Genomic DNA, 20,232 nt, shown 5'->3' with positions numbered 1-20,232 from the left:
ATATGATTAATTTGTAACATCAAATAATTTTTATTGTCTGATGACTATCAGAATGGCTTTGAAATTCTTATAAGGAAAAGTATAAATCAATGTTTATGAATTCAATTCATCTCATAAAGTGATATTCTTTCCTTAAAAAAAAGTTTTGATGAATACCCGATGAAACCAAGAGTTACATATTTTGATCAGATCCACTGCACCCAATTTCATCTGTTCTTTGAATTCATATACTGGTGAATTTAATGAAATGAATTTTACAAATCAAAATTAAAATTTTTTTAAAAATTTTTCCATTTTTACTTCATCTCCTTTTATCCTCTTGACCGTGCTACAAGGCATTATTCTTATTCCTGATTTTCAGTTGGGAAACTAAAAGCTTAAGTATACTGTTCTGTCACAGCCATTAATTCAAAAACGAAATTGGAGCACAAAATCCAGGTTTCAAAATGAAATTTCTGAATATGATTTTCCTTTTTAATGTAACAGGATTTTTTTCTCCTTCTCTCAGAACATTTCTGAAATTACCACAAGTGCAAATGTTTGCAGAAAATTTTCTAAAAAGAATTTCTATAAAATGAGTACATTTCTAAAAAGGGTCATTGAATGGATTTGGGATTAAGAGTAGCAACCCAATTGAAGATCTCAGTAGAAGACAAGCTGTTTCTGGAAACACTTCGAATAGATTCCTTCTTTCCATGTGCTCACATGCATACACACACACATCGTGCACACACACACTTCCAGAGCTGCAGAGCTCAAATGATGTTTGCCCAACAACTTCCGGGAGACTCCCTCCCCTCCTACCATTTTCTCACCATCCCATGGATGCCAGACTTCTGACTGGTGCCTTGAAGAGGTGGAATAAACTCCGTGAGATTGAATCAGCAACTAATTTTCAGGAAGACTTCTCCTCCTCCCCACTTTCACCATTTTGCTTTGAGGAAGAGAGGAAAGCCCACACCCATGGGTGTAAGTGAAAATGACAAGGGCACTCTTTACAAAAAAAAAAAAAAAAAATGCATTTAAAATAACCAAGCTGCTCTCTTCTCTGGACTAAAATCAAGTATTTCTATTTGAAACACAGCCACAGAGCTGGCACTTCTCCCCTTCCTCCTCTTCAGCCCACCTATTTCCTCCCACTTTTTCCCATACGGAGGTTCTCGAACACACACGCACTCAAGCACACACACACATTTGCACACACTCAATGCCTTTTATGTAATCAGCTGACAAGATTGATCTTTCACTTCAATTACTTTGATTCAAAACCTGCCCACCATTCGTGGGAGGTAAAGAACGGTGGATGAGATGTGTGCTTTAATAAAGAGGCTAGGGAGGGAAGGGCCTGGGAAAGGCATCTGGTCTAAGGCTTTTCTAAGGCATCTTGATTCTCTATAGGAAAACAGAATGCTATGGAATTCAAATAGATTCTCTCTCTCTCTGTTTTTTTTTGTTTGTTTGTTTGTTTGTTTTTGTTTTTGTTTTTTTGTCTTTTTGCCTTTTCTAGGGCCACTCCCATGGCATATGGAGGTTCCCAGGCTAGGGGTCGAATCGGAGCTTTAGCTGCCGGCCTACACCAGAGCCACAACAACTCAGGATCCGAGCCGCATCTGTAACCTACACCACAGCTCACACCAACATGGGATCCTTAACCCACTGAGCAAGGTCAGGGATCGAACCTGCAACTTCATGGTTCCTAGTCCGATTCGTTAACCACTCAGCCACGTCGGGAACTCCTCAAATAGATTCTCTTGTTTCAACTTACAACTCTTAGATTTTCTTTTTAGAAGAACTGCCAGATGAATTCCTTCTTCATAGAACTTTTTAACCAAATACCTTGTTCAAAAATCTAAAATGGTTCCTCCATTGCTGATGTTCACCTTATATCTAAATGGGTTGCCCTGACCTCTCATGTTCTATAGTCAACTCCTCTTTGCCTGTATAAGATACTCTCTTACCACTTCCCTGCATTAACCCTCTGCCCTAGTCCATTATTTCTCAGCACTCCATATACAGCCTTTGGGATAGGCTGCTCCCCCTGCTGCAGTCTGTTCTCTTCCTCTCTGTTCATCTCCTTTCTCAACATCAAGCTTCACTGATCTTTCTCATGAAACCTCTCTCTGACTCCTACAAGCCTCTTGTGAATGATGGCCCTCCAATTATAGCAACAGTTATTCTTTGTATCACTTAACATATGCAGTCTTTTTGTGTAGATATCTAGCCACACTAAACTGTAAACACTCAAGAGAAGACCCTCACTCTTTGTATTCTCAGAATTTGACATAGTGTTCCACATGTGTAGTCATTCACTTTGCAAGTCATTAAGTGCCAGGTGCTAGGTTAGACTCTGGGGTTACAGAGATGGGCAAAATTCAAACCTCAAGCTGCTCATGGAGTAATGGGAAGGATACATATACAAATGGATAATAGTAACACTATGCAATCTATAATTTCCATAACAGAAGTAAAAACCAGATGCAGTGGAGGAACTAAAGAACAAGTATTTAATGCTATATGGGGGGATCCAGGGAAGGTTTCACAGAGAAACCTTATGCTAGAATTGGGTCTTGGAGGATACATAGGATTTTCCCCGAAAGATTAAATCAAGTAGGAGAATTACAGGGTAGAAGGACCAGTATGGAAAATGATACAGAGGCATAAAGAAAACAAGAAGGTCCAGGGTACTGTAAGGATTCCTCTCCCAAGTAGGTACTTCTGATAAAACAAGTGGTCACAGATAAGAACAAAGAGTGGCAACTGGAAAGCATGATGGAAGTCAGACCATGAAGGACCTCAGGTACCATATTAGGTAGTTTAGATTTTATCCCTTGAGCCACTGAATAGTGCTGAAGGAATATGGGGATAATGTAATCTGAAGTTATCTAATGATGACAACAACATGATTGTCCTTCAGTAAATGAATGGTTAAAAAAAAAAAAAAAAAAAAAAACCTGAAACATCCGTACTACTACTCAGCAAGAAGAAATGAACTATTGGTACACAGAACAATTTGGATGATTCTCAAGAGAGTTTTGCTAAACGGAAAAAGCCAATCCCAAAATACTACAAACTATATGATTCCACTCATATCATGTTCTTGAAATAACAAATAGAGATGGATCAGACATTTGCGGGTACTAAGGATTAGGGACGGAGAAGAGTATGTGGATGTGGCTATAAAGGGGTAATATGAGGGAGCTTTGTGGTGATGTAACAACTCTAATTCTTGAGATGGGATTAAGATGGCAGAAGAGAAGGACTGGAGCTCAACTTCTCTCCTAAAAACAACAAAATTTACAACTAAAGCCTGAGCAGTCTCCACCCACATGGACAAGAAACTTTCAAAAAGATATCCTACTCCAGAAGACAAAGAGGAGGCCACATCAAGAGATAGGAGGGGCAATTACACGATATAAGCAACCCCATATCTACCGGGTGGGAAGCCCCACAGACTGGAAAGTAACTGGTTCACAGAGACTCACCTACAGGAGGGAGAGTTCTGAGCCCCACATCAAACTCCCATTCGTGGGGATCTGGCACTGGGAGAAAGAGCCCCTGGAGCATCTGGCATTGAAGGCCAGTGGGGCTTGTGCACAGGATCCCCACGGGACTGGGGGAAACGGAGACCCCATTCTTAAAAGGTGCACACAGACTTTCACACGCACTGGATCCCAGCGCAAAGCAAAGTCTCCATAGGAATCTGCGTCAAACCTGACTGCAGTTCTTAGAGGACATCCTGGGAAAACAGGGGTGAATGTGGCTTGTGGTGGGGGAAGGACATTGGAACCAAAACTCTTGGGAATATTCAGCAGCCATACCTTTCTCTGGAGGTGCCCAGTTTGGGAAAATCTGGCCCCACCCATCAGCACTGAGAAGCCCCAGGACAAACAACAATCCAGGTGGGATCACAGCCCCACTCATCAGTAAACAGGCTACCTAAAGACCCTTCAGGCACACAGCCACCTCTAATCTCACCCAGAGACTAATCCCCATCCACCAGAGGGATAGGAATCAGCCCCACCTACCAGTGAGCAGGCATCAGTCCCTCCCATCAGGACGCCTACAGCAAGCCCCCCACCCCCTGTACCAACTTCAGCCACAAGGGGGGCAGACACCAGAAGTAAGAGAGGCTATAACTCTATTATCTGTAAAAAGGTCACCACACCAAAAACCTATAAAAATGAAAAGACAGAGAACTACAACTCAGATAAGGAAGAAAGAAAAAACCCCAAAAAAACAGCTAAGTGATTAGGAGATTATCAACCTCTAGGAAAAAGACTTTAGACTGTTGATGCTGAAGATAATGCAAGACATTGGAAACAATTCTAATTCTTCATTGTGGTGGTGGTGGTTACACAAACTTCTACATGTAGTAAAATTGCATAGACATAGAAACATACACACACATGAATACATGTATAACTGGTAAAATCTGAATAAATTCTGTGGATTTTACCAACGTCAATCTACTAGTTTTGATATACTATAGTTATGCAAGATGTTCCCACTGGAGAAAACAAAATTCAGGGAACACAAAAATGCCCCCCTTTTTTTTTTTTGGAAAATTCCTGACCTATAATTATTTCAATAAAAATCTTAATGATAACAAAAATGATAAAGTGGATTAATTCCAAAAACTATAAAAAAGAAATTTTTAGTGGAATTTAAAGATTATTGTTCAACTTTCTCCTTATAAATAATTATTTTAAAAATTTCAAAGCATGTTTTATGCAACTATAAAACACAAGGTTGGAGTTCCCGTCGTGGCGCAGTGGTTAACGACTCCAACTAGGAACCATAAAGTTGTGGGTTCAGTCCCTGCCCTTGTTCAGTGGGTTAACGATCCGGCATTGCCGTGAGCTGTGGTGTAGGTTGCAGACGCAGCTCGGATCTCGCATTGCTGTGGCTCTGGTGTAGGCCGGTGGCTACAGCTCCGATTCGACCCCTAGCCTGGGAACCTCCATATGCCGTGGGAGCGGCCCAAAGAAATAGCAAAAAGACAAAAAAATAAATAAATAAATAAAATAAAATAAAACGCAAGGTTTTATATATATATAAAGTACATATAAATATACATATATTAGATATATGTACATATGTTTACAGATAAAATTTTCCTTGATGAAATTGAGTTCATCGATATTCATCTTATTCTGGAAATAAAAAATTTTAGAATGGGGAAGTAGCTTAACAGTATAAATGTGCTCAATTCTGAATGACAAAAACTCTGATATTATGTCCAATACTAGTAGCTGGATCATTCTAAAAGGTTACTTAAAAAACAGCCAATCAATCAAAAAAGCAAAAACAACCAAATAAATCTGGTTAACTTGTGTTCTGATTTGGCTTTCTTAGGATGAAATGTTCATGTAAATATATACACTTATATAGATATCTAGCATGTATATATCATGTATACATCTATCATGTATAGAGTATACAATAACACAGTGTGATGAACTCTAAGATTAAAAACACATGTAACCTGATAAAAATCTTTCTCCAATCCCTATTCAAGAATTAAAATGTTCCTAAAAAAACTAATATGTTGTAAGAAAAAAACGTGCAAAACTAAAATAAAGGATCTCTCATGTATTAACAAAGCACAAGTATAAAAACTTTGAGAAACACAATAGTCCTGTGTTATTTACATACAAGATAGTCCCCAAGATAAATGATAGGTAGAATCTTGTTCTCTTGCATTGATGGTGACATCTGAATAGTAGATTGTTTCAGTGGATTTCTTTCTCATCCACAGCCTTGAAACGATAGTTAATTTTATACAGGATTCTTCCACAACGCTGATGTGAAAGAAATAGCGGCTAAATAGTGGTTTTTATTAGTGTAGAATTCACGTTTCATACAAGTGTATGTCAATTCTTTTTAAAATTCCAAGTTCATGAGTTCCTGATTAATGGTTGGTATAGGCTATGCTATGAGTTGGTTTCTAAAAATCATAAGGTTTTAAATGAGTAGAAGGCATTCTACTCATTTATCAGGGTTATAAGCAGGTCCTCAATGGCCAAGTAGTACCCTATAGCAAAGTTGGAACCTGAAAGAAGTCCCTGAGGTGGCAAACAGATGGCAGACATGGGCACAATGACTCATGCTCCAAGATGCAACCGTACCCCTGGAACTGAAGCAAAGATGGCAACTTCAAAATGGATAAACAGGTTGGTCAAGACATGAGTATGACCGCCTCCCAAAATATGGCCTTCATAAGACCATCTCACAATAGATGTTTTTTAAATATTTGTTTTTCTTACTCCAGGTCTGTTTTCCTAAGAATGGAAGCCCCAAATCTTATACAGTTTCTACACCTTTGTGTACCCAGTTCTAATGAGGTTCCTGATATAGAATAGGTGCTCAGTAAATATTTGTTAACTAAATGAATACTTCTTCACTCTATAACAATATTTGAGTGATACACTTTAAAAATTCTGATCAAAGCTATGAACCCCTAAGGATACACAAAAAAACACACACACAAAATAATATTTTTTATTTTCTAAAGAGTTCATAGATACCAGGTTAAGTTATGCCTATGGAAATCATTTTCTAGGGTGAGATTATTATTAGAAACACAATTAGCAACTCACTTTCCATTCTAGTTTCTTTGGACATTCTCCTGATTGTTTCCTCAAGCCAACTACCTCCCCCAACTCTATGGCATTTAAAAAAATTTTTTTGCTATTTGTTATCACTAATAAATAGTTCCTACATGCACATTATATTTTAGTGACATCAAAGTCTAAGAAAAAGATAACTCAATAATATAGCTAACAAAAATATTTCTATCATTTTTTATAAAGTACATTAAGGTTATCTCTCTCCCTCCCGCTTCTATCATTCTCCTTCTCCAAGCCTAAGAAAATTTTCATGTACATTTGACATAATCTCCTAATCTCTTTCCTAAAGGTCACCCTAACTAAAATTTGAAAAAGAGAAAGATTAAGTCACACACACACGCACACAAAGCCATCTCCCTGTCAGACAAGACAACTCAATGCAGTCCAGTCACAGTAAACAAATAACTCAAAATACATGGAAGACCAAAGATGGCTAACTTTTTGTCAGAAAAGAGCTGTCCTTAGTTGCTAGTAATGAAAGATGGTTAAATGAATATCTTACACACTGAGCTTTTGGTAAAGCAAGACAGTTATCACTCAATCCGAGCTGAGCTGTAAGTATTACCAGAAAGACCTTAATGGCTATCTGCCCTCATAAGACCAAACTCTTCTAATACACTGATCCACAAGCAATTATGAAACTCTGCCATAAGAAATGAAGAATGTTACTTTTTATTGCTTCTGGTTTACAAAAAGAAAGCTCAAGGTGTCGCTGGGGGCCATAATTAAAATCACCTCTGCAATTGGCTTTTACCCTGAATGTCCCATTCCCAGGGGCCCAGGCCAGGAAGGCTGCAGCTCATCTCCATTTCCATCTGGGCAGCTGAACTGCATCTGAAGCAGTGCCTGTCCATGGGACAGGGGCTGGGTGTGTGCCACAGAGCAGCAACAGAAAATGCCAATGCACTAAAGACTGCAGTCCCAGTTATCAACCTGTCATGGGGCCCCATCTCCTCCACGGAAATATCAGGTAAAGCATAAGTCCTCATACTGGTGACACTTTAAGGAGTTGCCTGGAGTCAGGCTTGTGTTGTACTGCAGTTGGGGCGAAGAGCTTTAGCTATGATTTTTCGTGGTTCCTCCCACCCCACTCACAGCTTGCTTTCTTAATGGCTAAAGGATATACCAAAACAACTGTGCTTGGCCTTTTTCAGTGAAAAGTTCTCCTGTTAATTCTGCAAAGAAAATTTTCCAAGGACAACTTTTATAGAAATAGGTTTGAATGCTTATTTCAGAAACCACACATGGGAAACATAGTCTTAGGTGTGCATTATCTTCCTTCTCTCCAAAAACCCAGTTCCTAACAAATATGAGGGATAGTTAATGTAAATAATGAACAAAATCATACCTGCAAACTAGAATCACCAAAGCCTCTGGAAAGTGTATCATAAGCTCTTCTCTACATGTGCAAACACTTTTAGAAAAGGAAGCACGGTAATTTTAAAAGAAATGAAGTTAGGAAGACAGCACAAAGAAGATACAATGAAGATATAGGAGTCACAGAATTGAATAATGAAATTTTCTACTTATCAAATTTAAGTCATTCCCTATTAAAGAGAGCATCAACTACTTCCAGGAAGATTTCCAACTCTGGAAAGCAACATAAGAGGAAGAGGGGGCTTAAAATTTTATGAGGAAACCAGCAGCATTACAACAATTGACCTTTTTTTTTCCATACTTCACAATGTCTGCATTTTATTTCAAGCAGCAATTTATATTTAAGTATGTCAGTGTTCAAACTAACTTACCATTATAGGTGTTTCTTCTTTGCAACAAAACTTCCTTAAAAGCTTGCATAGCATTTGACACTTTGGCCTTCCAAAAGGTAAGTAAGAATACAGTACTAGATGGGAAACTATTTTTAATAGTATAATCACAGAAACTACAGTCTGTACCATAAAATAGGACAAGCACATTTGCTCTTGAAAAGCTGCCCTGATCTCAATATCAGTTTCCAGCAGCTGTGTTATCTCTGCAGACTGGAATTCATACAGCTCCTAAGGTGTTCATAACACTTTAGAATATACAAAGTGGGCCACGGCTTTTAAATCCTATATGTATACAACACAACACAACCACCTTGGGTTTTCCACTTTCCTAAGGAGCTATTTTAGAGATACCTGAGAATTCTAAATTAAGCAGCCCACCTATGAGTAAGTCACTTTTTAAAACCGCTGAACTGTCTCCACTGCACCTGCATAGAACACGAAAACCTTGGGAAGAGAGAATCTTGCATCCATACCTATATTTCATGCCAGTCTGCTTCGCGGTGGACTCTTTGAGAGAGATGTGATGCTGAGGGGTGAAGGTCCCCAGGCTGCGCGCAATGATAGCGACCGTGCGGAATTTGGCCCGGGCTGCGTTCACCACATTGGGGGCGGTGGAGCTCTGCTTACTCAGAAGTCGGTCCTCACCATTCCGACTCTTCAAATTATGCTCTGTGCAGGCTATGGAGACTTGCATTGCTTCCCTGGGCAGCACAGGGTCCCTCTTAGAACCCCAGAACACAGGCAGTCACGAGAGGTCGAGCGGTTGGGAGGGTCTGCTAGTCTTTTAACCCCTCCTGCTCCCTCTTCCTGGGAATGCTGGCAGAGGAGTTCTCGCAGCCGACTTCAGAGCTGGGAAAGTCTCAGCAGCGGCTGCGGGTGCAGGACAGAGTCCCAGGCACGGAGAGAAGTAAACAGCCAGCCCTGAAGTTGTCACAGCAGCTGGAGCACGGATCAGGCTCACAAATCTTCCTGGGCAGTAATCGCGGTTGATTAAACAGCCAAATCCATGTAGTCAGGAGGCTTGGGCAGATGCCTGGAGCTAAGCATTCGTGCTATCTGTACGCAGCCCTGCCGGGAGCCCGTCAGCCTTGTCTGAATGCGGGTTCACCTCTGGGCGATGGCTCAAATCCACGCAGGCATACCGCAAGATGAGCCGCCAGCACTCTCTGGACCACAGGCAGGATGTTCTACTGGTGCACGGAGCATCCCAAGAAGCACCTAATGGCAAGCCGCTCCCCAGAGACCAGTGGTCTCCATCCACTCCAGCTATCAGCTCCCTCCCTGCTGCACTCTGGGAGGTCATGGGGGCTCTTCAAGACCCCTCCTCATTCATTTTCAGGCGAAAGCCTGGATCGCTAAGTCTTCACCAACCACACGGATTTGTAGCTGCAAAGAGGAGTAGGAAGGTCCCTTTAAAGAGCTCCTTCCCTTGTGTGCCACGGGGAGGCAAGAATCACTTTCGCCAGATTCCTGCTATAACAGAAGCTGGAGGGCTGCTCTTAAAGGGGGGCTCTGCCCAGACTCAGACCAAATCATCCTGCAGCACAAGAGTTGGAATCAGGGGAAGACAGGATGGGGGTGCTTATGCCATGGAACATGCCAGTGAATTAACACATGAATACTCTGTGACTGGTTTGCTAAAACACAGCTTGAAATCCCTATTATTAGCCTTACCAGAGTTTATTTCTCCTTTGTAAGTTATTTCTTAAGCTGATAAGTTTGAAGTTTACTGAAAAGACATAACACAGACTTTTCAGGCTCAAGTTGCCTAACTTGCTGCAAAATCTATTCTGATTCCCAAAGGAGAGTGAAGGCTGGGGGAGGAGGCAGCAGTTTGGCACCACCCAAAAAGGGGCTACACTAGGTAAGCAGCAAGTCCGGGTCACTACTCGGGAAGATCCAGGCCAGGTGGCAGGGGCTGTGTATATTACCCAATGGTCATCTATGAACAACTGGTGAGGACAAGCATTATCCCCATGGCAAGGGTGGGCAACAAGACCTGTTATCTCTGCATGTTCCTGTGAGGCAGGAACATTGCTTGGTTCAGTGTCAGGTACAAAATATCTCCTCAGTAAACGTGGTTGAATCAAACTAAGCACCAATTCAGTGATAATTTCTCCCTCCATTTGAAACACATGGAAGCCAGGCCTTTTTTAAACAGATGTACTTACAATAAAATTATGGTTTCTGAAAACTTAGTTCTCTAAACATTCCCAACAGAAACTCTGTCAAGAAAAAGAAGGAACAGTTTAAATAAACTTTTTTAATTTTATTTTATTTTATTTTGCCTTTTTAGGGCTGTGCCAGTGGCATATGGAAATTTCCAGGCTAGGGGTCAAATCAGAGCCACAGCTGCCAGCCTACACCACAGCCATAGCAATGTGGGATCCAAGCCACATCTGCCACCTACACCACAGTTCATGGCAACACTGGATCCCCAACCCACTGATCGAGGCCAGGGATTAAACCCACATCCTCATCGATACTAATCAGATTCATTTCCACTGCGCCACAATGGGAACTCTAAATCAACAATATTTTTGAGCACCATCTCTGTAGTAGGCATCAGAGAGAAGTATGGGGGAAGAAATGAAACACTGTCCTTCTCCTTAAGGAACTGGCAACCTGGGTGGAAAGATAAAACATTCCATTTTAAAGAGCCTAATTAATAATGTCTGGGGCACACTAGTGTTTGAATGAGTGATACAGACACCAAGTACACTAGAGTTAAGCAGGGAGTCATTACAGGAGGCTGGAGAAAGTTCTTCATTTTGATTCATTCCCTATACTTCTAGTGGTTCCTTATTAGGTACCTGACTGCTTGTTGCTGGGATACGAAGATGACTTAGACAGAGGCTGGACCTCAAAGAGCTGATGGATGCCCAGGCAGCCCTCACAGACTGCAGGACTTTGCCTGGGACATGAATTGATTAGCTGGAGAGGAGAAAGTGTCTTTCCAGAGATTGCCTGGGGTGAGGAGAATACTCTTGCTGTGTCAATATGATTTTAAAAAGTAGTTCCATTCCAGACATGAATCATAACATTTTATAACCTGAAGATGAGATTTAAATTACCCTGTGGAATCTCATCCTCTGCCCTCCATGCTCTCCCCACCTCTTACTTTAAAAATAAACATACTGCCTACTGTTAAGTGGTTGGGAAGTAACTTTCGAATGGGGCAAGTATCGTGGAAAGGGACAAATGAACCTACATTGCCTTCTTTGTACCCTCGGCTCTGAAAAAGTAGTTCCTGAAGCAAAATTGTTTCTTAGAATAAATAACAGTAGGCAGAGAGGAAGCAGATCATTAGAACCTTTAATTTTTTTTCACACTAAGCTCATTGGGATGATCGCTGTGAATCAGGAAAGGGGTCAAAATGAGATGAGGAAGAAATGGGAGGAATCAGAAGGAACAGCTCAGAAAAATAAGGAGGGAAATAAATTAGCCTGGGAAGCAAGATGGAGTGTGGTGATCACCATAAGGCCAGAAGGATCAGGACCCAGTAGCTCTGGCTTGGCCATTGGCTGAAGGTGGAAGGTGTGAGAAGGCAGCTAAGGGCTGAGGAAAGAGAGCTGCCAGTTCTACAGGGAGGAGGGGAAATGTTAGAGTATATGAAATCTGGACAGTTAGCCGAGTGGCTTGCAGGTTTGCCAAGAACTAGCAGAGCAACACCAAAAGCATTACCAGAACAGGGACTAGGTTATCAGAATAAAATATGCAAAGCAGAGCTCTTCTGAGTCATCTATTTATCCCCCACAGGATCAAGCAGTGAGCCTTGTGCAAAGCAGGCCTTCTATAAATAATTGAGAGAGGAAGATAAGTAGGCTTAGGGAGGAATGCAGGAGGAAGGAAAGGAAGTATGGGAAGATGCCAAAATCTTGGATAAACTTGAGTCCTTTAAAAAAATAAAAAAAAAAAAAGGAGGAGTTCCTGCTGTGGCACAGCAGGTTAAGGATCTGGTGTTACCGCAGCTGTGGTGTAGGTTGCAGCTGCAGCTCAGATTCAGTCCCCAGCCCAGGAAATTCCATATACTGCGGTACGGTCAAAAGAAAAGAAAACCCTGCATGTTCTATTTTCACATAGCCTGCTCACTTCAAAGGAGCAAATAACTGCCCCACGTTCAAGTCAGCACCCCTCGTGTACAGACAAATGTCTGCCTTTAGTATATGCTTCAAAGAGAATCGAAGAACTGTAAACAGAGGAACACTCACAGTGCAAGCTTCTTTCTGGCTGCCCATAGTGCACCTTTCCAGATCTGGCAACACATGGGCTTTCTGCCAGCCAGCCAGCAGCTTGGTGATATACCCCAGCTGTGCTCACCCTTCCCAGCATTAATGGAGCAGTAGGTCTTAAGGACCTGGAAATTAGATAACAGTTGGCTGTGAGAATGCTCATATTTGTAAGTTTGTGCTAACTTACTAGCAGGCCACATGATAATTAAGCTGGCAAAATTAGATTTCAAATATGTATCCTTCCATTGTCACACAATAGGATCTGGAGGAGTTTTTACTATTATTATTTCAGCTTCAAATAAGACCCACAAATGGTTATACAGATATATATATAGATATAGAATAGATATAGATGTAGACAGAGATGTAGTTAATTCTGTGGACTGAATTGGGCCCCCCTGACCAAATTTACAGGCTAAAGTCCTAACCCCCAGTAAGTATCTCAGAATGTGACTCTACTAGAAACAGTAGAATTTCTGCCATTGCCTTATAATACAAGATGGTCAGAAATATTTGCCATGTCTTTGGATAAAAATTTTTCCTTAAAGAGCTCAACACACAGAGAATTTGTTTTCAAATAAAATTAGAATTATTATACTTCACCCAATTTAAGATACCATTAACATAGGACACATCATTGTTTTGTATACCACTAAAATAGAAATTGTGACCAATAAGTTATAACACAATGCTTTTTTATACCTAAAATTTTCAATTTTAAATTTATTGAGTCTTTTTATACATAGATAGGTTTTTTCCATCCAAAATTTCACTTTTGTACATACATTCAAAAAAAAAATATAAGAGGAGTAAATTGGTTAAAGTATTCCCTAAATGTGTTTACATTGAGAATTTGATGCTTCTAGGTGATTTACTCAGAGTTATCAATGTCCACATCTCTACACAGACACCTTTTGTGTTGGCAATGCAGGAATTTTTTTTTTAATGTGTGCTCAACTACAGTCTCTGGGAGTTTTTTCCAAGGTGTTGACCCTTACTGTGAAAGTTGCAGTGCACACTTACAGGCCTTGACAACCATATCATGATGGTCACATAGCCAGTCAGAGACCAAGTCAGTATATGACCAAAGTCACTGTGCTTCAAAGAATTGATGGTTTCTAAGACAGTATATTATAAACTCTTACTTCATGACAATTTAAATCTAAAATACTGTGGAAAGAAGGGAGGAAGGGAGAGAAAGATATTAGAATACCCACTATGTTCCAGGCATTGTGCCAAAGGCTTCTACATCCATTATCTCATTCCAGAAGAAAGGAAGAAAAAAATTAGCCTTTGTTAAGCATTTAAACTAACTGAGCTCTCAACTAAGTATTCTATAGATGGAGTTACATAAGTATTCATCTTCACCCAAAAGAGCTTTTCATATAAACTCACCTTTGCCTACCAGGGCTGAGAAAAATAAGCAACCTGAAGGTCTTTCCAAAATATGTTAATGGATAAAAATTCACTTCAGTTCAAATTTGTTAGTCTTTTTAGGGTAAGAAAGTCATTATTACACATATCATTCTGTAGCATAATATCCAATATATTTTTATAAAAGATGTATTCTCTCACTTCTTTTTTCTGTTCTTTTTCAAAGGGGAGGTGTTGTAAAAGAAAAGATCTAAGATCCTACAGGATTCTTTTTCATTAAGTCTTTCTCTGTGGCAGATCACAGGAAGTTCTTGTAGGAGACACTTCAAGTTTTCATCACATTTAAAATGAAATTCATTTTGGAGGATATAAATATCAAGTTCTCACCTTATGCTCTATCAAAAGTTGTATTGTCTGAAATTTTTATAATTTATATGCTTTATTCCTATAAATTAAATTTTAAATTTATTTTATCTACTACAAATTTATCACAAATTTAGCTAAAAGGAAAGAGGGAGACATGGAAGCAAGAAGGAAAAACTGACATGCATTTATTCAGAGTTATAACTTTAACATTTTTGTCAATATCTTTTTGGTTTTCAGTTTTTTTCTTTTCCACCCATAGTTTTGTGGTGATTGTATTAATGTTGCTATTGTTGTTCTATGTATTTGCATACTGTTCAAAGTATGTATTGGTTACCTCATACTATAACTTTTGGACATTATCTATCTTTAAGTCAAATATTTGTCATCACCATGCACTGATCACCACATCAATATGCATTTTTTTCACTGTTCAGTTGACAAGTTCTCTAAGCCAAAGAGGTGGAGGACTCAGCCCCTTCTCACAGGGTTCCTTTCCTGGCTGGGGCACGAGCAGACATTCAGTAATGCTTACACACTCTAGAAGAAGAGGGATAAATCATTAGGGGTTGTTGCAGTTAGAGAAACTATGGTGGTATCAGAAAAGATCTAAGTATTAAGTACAGAGGAATACCCAGGCAAGAAAACACAACAGGGGAGAGAGAGTCTATATTGGCAGAGGAAGCAGCCTTAGCAATGATGGGGAGGTGGAGGGGCCTATTGGAGAATGAGGAGTAAACCACTCTTGGATGGATCCTTGTTTGAAAAACGGATTTATATGAAGTGATGCAAAACAAATGGACATAAATCAACTGGAGTCTGTTAAGAACAGTCTGGAATAAAAGTCTAGCTGAAAACTCCCTCCTCAGGGCAGTTGGGAGAAGTTGAAAGTAGAAAGTTCACCAAGGATTCTGGTCCAGGGTGAGGAGGGTAATCACTGTTTTTGGAAGATCCCTCTGGAAGCCAATAGGGTGGTCTGGAAGTATAAGAGACTCAATACAAGAAGACCAGTAAGAAGCCACTGGAATAGGTCAGCCATAAGGTAAAACCTGCTGATGGGGGAATGAAACTTCCTGCATCAGTTCTAATAGATGGGAAAATGTTCACAATGCACTGTGAGCTGAAAAAAAAAAAAAAACAGTTCACAAAATCATATGTACAGTATGAACCTACTTTGACACAGACAAAAATTACCTATCTCTGCAGAAAAACAAAAAGATATATACAAATATATTTGATATAACCAAATATTATCAGTAGTTACCTGTGGGTGGTGGGACTATGGTAATTTTTATTTTCTTTATTTGGATAGTTTAGGATTTTCTGTGGTGAGTACATGTTATTTTTGCATTATGGACCCAAAAAAAGTGGCACCCAGAAAAAAGAAATGATGCTAGAAGCATGAGAAGCCTGTAGTTGTACTTATTATGGAAGAAAAATCAATGAATTTTTTTCTTTTTTATTTCATAGCACCCAATACTGTGGGATAAATGTCACTAAGCCAACTGAGTTTAATTTTTAACACACAAGTATCTAGGAGCAGATTATCCAGGATGTGGATAAAATTTACCAAATTAAGCTATTGTTTATTTGTTTCTTTATAGATCTGATATGAATTCCTGCTGGGGAGGAAAGCAAGGAGTAGTCTGACCCACTAAAGATAACAATAGTAAAACATCAGATTTTTTTTTTTTTTTTTTTTGTCTTTTTGTCTTTTGTTGTTGTTGTTGTTGTTGCTATTTCTTGGGCTGCTCCCGCGGCATATGGAGGTTCCCAGGCTAGGGGTCCAATCGGAGCTGTAGCCACCGGCCTACTCCAGAGCCACAGCAACGCGGGATCCGAGCCGCGTCTGCAACCTACACCACAGCTCACGGCAACGCTGGATCATTAACCCACTGAGCAAGGGCAGGGACCGAACCTGCAACCTCATGGTTCCTAGTCGGATTCGTTAACCACTGCGCCACGACGGGAACTCCTAAAACATCAGATATTAAAGCATTTTTGGTAAGAGTGACAATGAATTCTTCCAACCTAACCCTGGTTGACCCTCCCTAGAGCTGGCTTCTACTAAAGGTAAGGGAACATATGCAAGTCCATAATTAATCAAATTAATGTAAGCTGAGCTCCTTAGGAAAAAGGGACATGTCTCAATCCATCCTATTGCACAGCTGTGCAGTTCTAATAAATGGGAAAATTGATTGAATTGACTGAATTCATTGGATTTATTGAATCTATGTATTGGCTCCATTGACTGAATAAATGGATTTATACCAACCCCTAGGATAATGCCAGAACTGAGTGGAAATGTGCTATATAGAACCACTATGTTGGAATTTCAGAGATATCTCCAATAATTGTAATTTATCCCTAGTGTTCTGCATTCACCCTTTGCCCTATCTTTTACTGGTTTTTCACATAGTTCCATAGTGATGAAATGAAAGAAGGGAAGAAAGTAATATGGTATTTCTGTATAAATGTTAGAAATACTGGCAAAGAAGTAAGAATGAAGAGGGAACAGGGCAAGGAAAAAAAATTGTAGCCAGAATCAAAGGTAGGGAAAGATTGGAAGAGAAACACAAAGCTTGAATGTAATCTGCTGACTGAACTCCATAGGGAGGTGGTTGGTCAAGTCTGGAAAAAGGTCAGTGTATGAGTTTCATAGGGTTGTCATGAAAAATTACCTTACTTACAAACTAGATGGCTTAAAACAACAAATATTTATTCTCTCACAACCCTGGAGGCCAGAAGCCTGTAGTCAAGGTGTCAGTAGGTCTATGCTCTAGAAGACAATTCAGTCTTTGCCTCTTCCAGCATTTCTTGTTAACTGCATTACTCCTGTCTCTAACGCCAACTTCAGAAGTCCACAGACACCTCTATATGTCTCTGTCTTCTCTTCTGTCTCTTTGAGGACACTTGTCATTGAATCTAGGACCTAACTAGGTAATCCAGGGTGATCTCATTCAAAGACCTTTAAGTTCATTACATTTGTAAAGATACTTATTCCAAATAAAGTCACATTCATAGGTTTCAAGAAGTGGGACATGGACATACATTTTAGGTGCTACCATTCAACTGACTATAGTCAGCTTGGGAAAGGCATGGGTTAAGTGGAAGGAGGAGGAAAGATGGGGAGAGGAGAAGACAGTGGACTGGACATGCTTTCCAATCTGACAAGATAGCAAAACTGAAAATGCAACAAGCAGTCCAAGATTGTAGGGGATATAAACCTATTCAGGTTTGAGTAGTTCTCAACTGAAAGTGGTTCCTTTGGTGAGGTAAGAAGATAACCAAACAAGAATTCTCACAGGTCAAACAAGAGAGGTGGCCCTGCCCATGCCCCATACAGAAGCTCTTTGCCCAGGGACAACAGAGCTGGCTCAGGCACATAGATTACACATAAAGATCCACATGAAAGGATCACCAATCACAACATCCATGGTGAGAATGAAATGGCCCACTAAATAGAGGCCCTCTCTGGACGGAGCACTGGCCCAAGGGGCAGGGGAGAGGGATGGGCTACTTGGAGGTCAAGCAGCAATGTCACAAGTCAGATGGCAATGAAAAAGTAGGATGGAAGCTACATGACACACAAGCTATGGAGGAACTAGCAAGGCAGTTATAAAACCCCAAGAAATGGTTGGTTTTATTTTTACCATATTCCTGATCAAGAGTGCCCTCAAGGTTTTTTTATTTATCTCTCTTTTCAGTAAAAGTTTGAACCATCATGTCAGCAGACATGTTGGAATCTAGTAGTAATAGCATTATGTGGTCCAGGACTCAAGCATCTCAAGTTCAACTGGAACTTGAATTTCAAAGTCAGTTATAAGAACAGAGGCTTTCAGTCATATGACTCATGATGAGACCAAGGAGCCGGGAATGACAATAAATCCAAAAGGACTGAGCATTTCTTTTTTTTTTTTTTTTTTTTTTTTGGTATTTTTGTCTTTTGTCTGTTGTTGTTGTTGCTATTTCTTGGGCTGCTCCCGCAGCATATGGAGATTCCCAGGCTAGGGGTTGAATCGGAGCTGTAGCCACCGGCCTACGCCAGAGCCACAGCAACGCGGGATCCGAGCCGCATCTGCAACCTACACCACAGCTCACGGCAACGCTGGATCGTTAACCCACTGAGCAAGGGCAGGGACCGAACCTGCAACCTCATGGTTCCTAGTTGGATTCATTAACCACTGCGCCACGACGGGAACTCCAGGACTGAGCATTTCTCATTAAAAAGAAAGTTTGGAATCTGGACAACTTAAGACAGTCGGGGGATTGATTCAGCACTGAGGTCAAAGTGGACCAGTTTCTAAAATTGAAGAGGGGAGTTCCCACTATAGCACATTAGAAACGAATTCGACTAGTATCCATGAGGATGTGGCTTCCATCCCTGGCCTCACTCAGTGGGTTGGCGATCTGGCGTTGCCATGAGCTGTGCTGTAGGTTGCAGACATGGCTCAGATCTGGTGTAGCTATGGCTGTGGTGTAGGCCAGCAGCTGTAGCTCCAATTGGACCCCTAGCCTGCTAACTTCCATAAGCCACAAGTGAGGCCCATAAAAAAATTTTTTTTTAATAGAAGGATAGTTCTGAACATATGAAACCAAATTATTTTCCATTCCCCATAAGTTATTTACAGGGAATGAAAGGAATTTTTGTGTAATAATAAAAGATATATAATACTGTATTAAGTCAGTAATTATGTCATTGGAATTAAACATAACAATACTAAAATGTATTTATATATTTTATACATATATAATAGTGTATATAGTATATATACTAGTATATGTATATGGTACTAGTATATGATATATTAAAAGCATATATATTAATTTGTATGTATATATGTAATACACAAAAGATGGGGAATAAATGGAACATGGAACTATATTGGAGCAAAATTTCTTCATTTTAACAGAATAATGTTAATTTTATTCTGAAGTAGATTGTGAAAAGTTAAAGGGCATATTGCAATTATTATTGCAATCAGTAAGAAAATAACTGAAATAGTTTTTAAAATAAAGGAATTAAAATATCCATTTAACAGAAAAGAAGACAACATCAACAAAAAAATAAGTACTAGAATTACAAAATGAATTTAACAAGGTCACAGAGCATAAGATCAATATATAAAAATCTATCATATTTCTCCATACCAGCTATGAGCAACCCAAAATTAAGAAAACAAATTTAGGAGTTCCTGTCATGGCTCAGTGGTTAACAAACCCAACTAGTATCCATGAGGATGCGGGTTCCATCCCAGACTTCGCTCAGTGGGTTAAGGATATGGCATTGTCTTGAGCTGTGGTGTAGGTCACAGACTCGGCTCAGATCCCATGTTGCTGTGGCTGTGGCACAGGTCAGTAGCTATAGCTCTGATTCGACCCCTAGCCTGGGAACCTCCATATGCCATGGGTGTGGCCCTAAAAAAGACAAAAGACAAAAAAAAATTATTTGTAACATCAAAGAGAATAAAATATTTAGAAATAAATTTAACAAAAGAAGCATAAGTCATATGTTGAATACTATAAAATACTGTGAGAAATTAAACACCTAAATAATGTTCATGTTCATAGATTGGAAAGATCAGTATTGTCAAGATGGCAATTCTTCCCAAACTGAAATTTAGTACAACCCCTATCAAAAACTCAACAGGTTTTTTTGTTGAAAAAAAAAAAAAAAAAAGACAAGCTTATTCCAAAATTTATATGGAAATGCAGAAAACTTAAGTAGCCAAAACATTTTTAATAAGAAGAGCTATATTAGAGGATTTATACTATCTCATTTCAAAACCTACTGTGAAGCTACAATAATCATAAAAGTGTGGTATTGGCAAAGGATAGGAATATAGATTAATGGAAGAGAATTGA

At 39.7% G+C, this 20,232-nt stretch overlaps 1 protein-coding gene across 7 annotated transcripts in view; it reads right to left on the bottom strand.

The window, feature by feature from the left end:
• KCNAB1 (potassium voltage-gated channel subfamily A regulatory beta subunit 1) overlaps nucleotides 1–20,232 on the bottom strand; it is a 391,355-nt gene that overhangs the window by 263,151 nt on the left and 107,972 nt on the right. Inside the window, 1 exon segment of one of the 7 annotated variants that reach the window (NM_001105294.2) lies at nucleotides 8,872–9,967. The exons of 5 other annotated variants lie outside the window; for them this stretch is intronic. In NM_001105294.2, coding sequence (NP_001098764.1) covers nucleotides 8,872–9,092 — 221 coding nt within the window. In that variant the 5' untranslated portion in view covers nucleotides 9,093–9,967. 7 annotated transcript variants of the gene reach the window in all.

The sequence above is a fragment of the Sus scrofa genome, chromosome 13, assembly GCF_054392235.1.
Source record: "Sus scrofa isolate SSC_HxYL_T2T_F1_AM1 chromosome 13, Sscrofa_HxYL_maternal_Yorkshire_Landrace_v2.0, whole genome shotgun sequence".
NCBI lineage: Eukaryota > Metazoa > Chordata > Mammalia > Artiodactyla > Suidae > Sus > Sus scrofa.
Note: the sequence above shows the minus strand (reverse complement) of the source record. Positions and strands in the feature narration are given on the sequence as shown.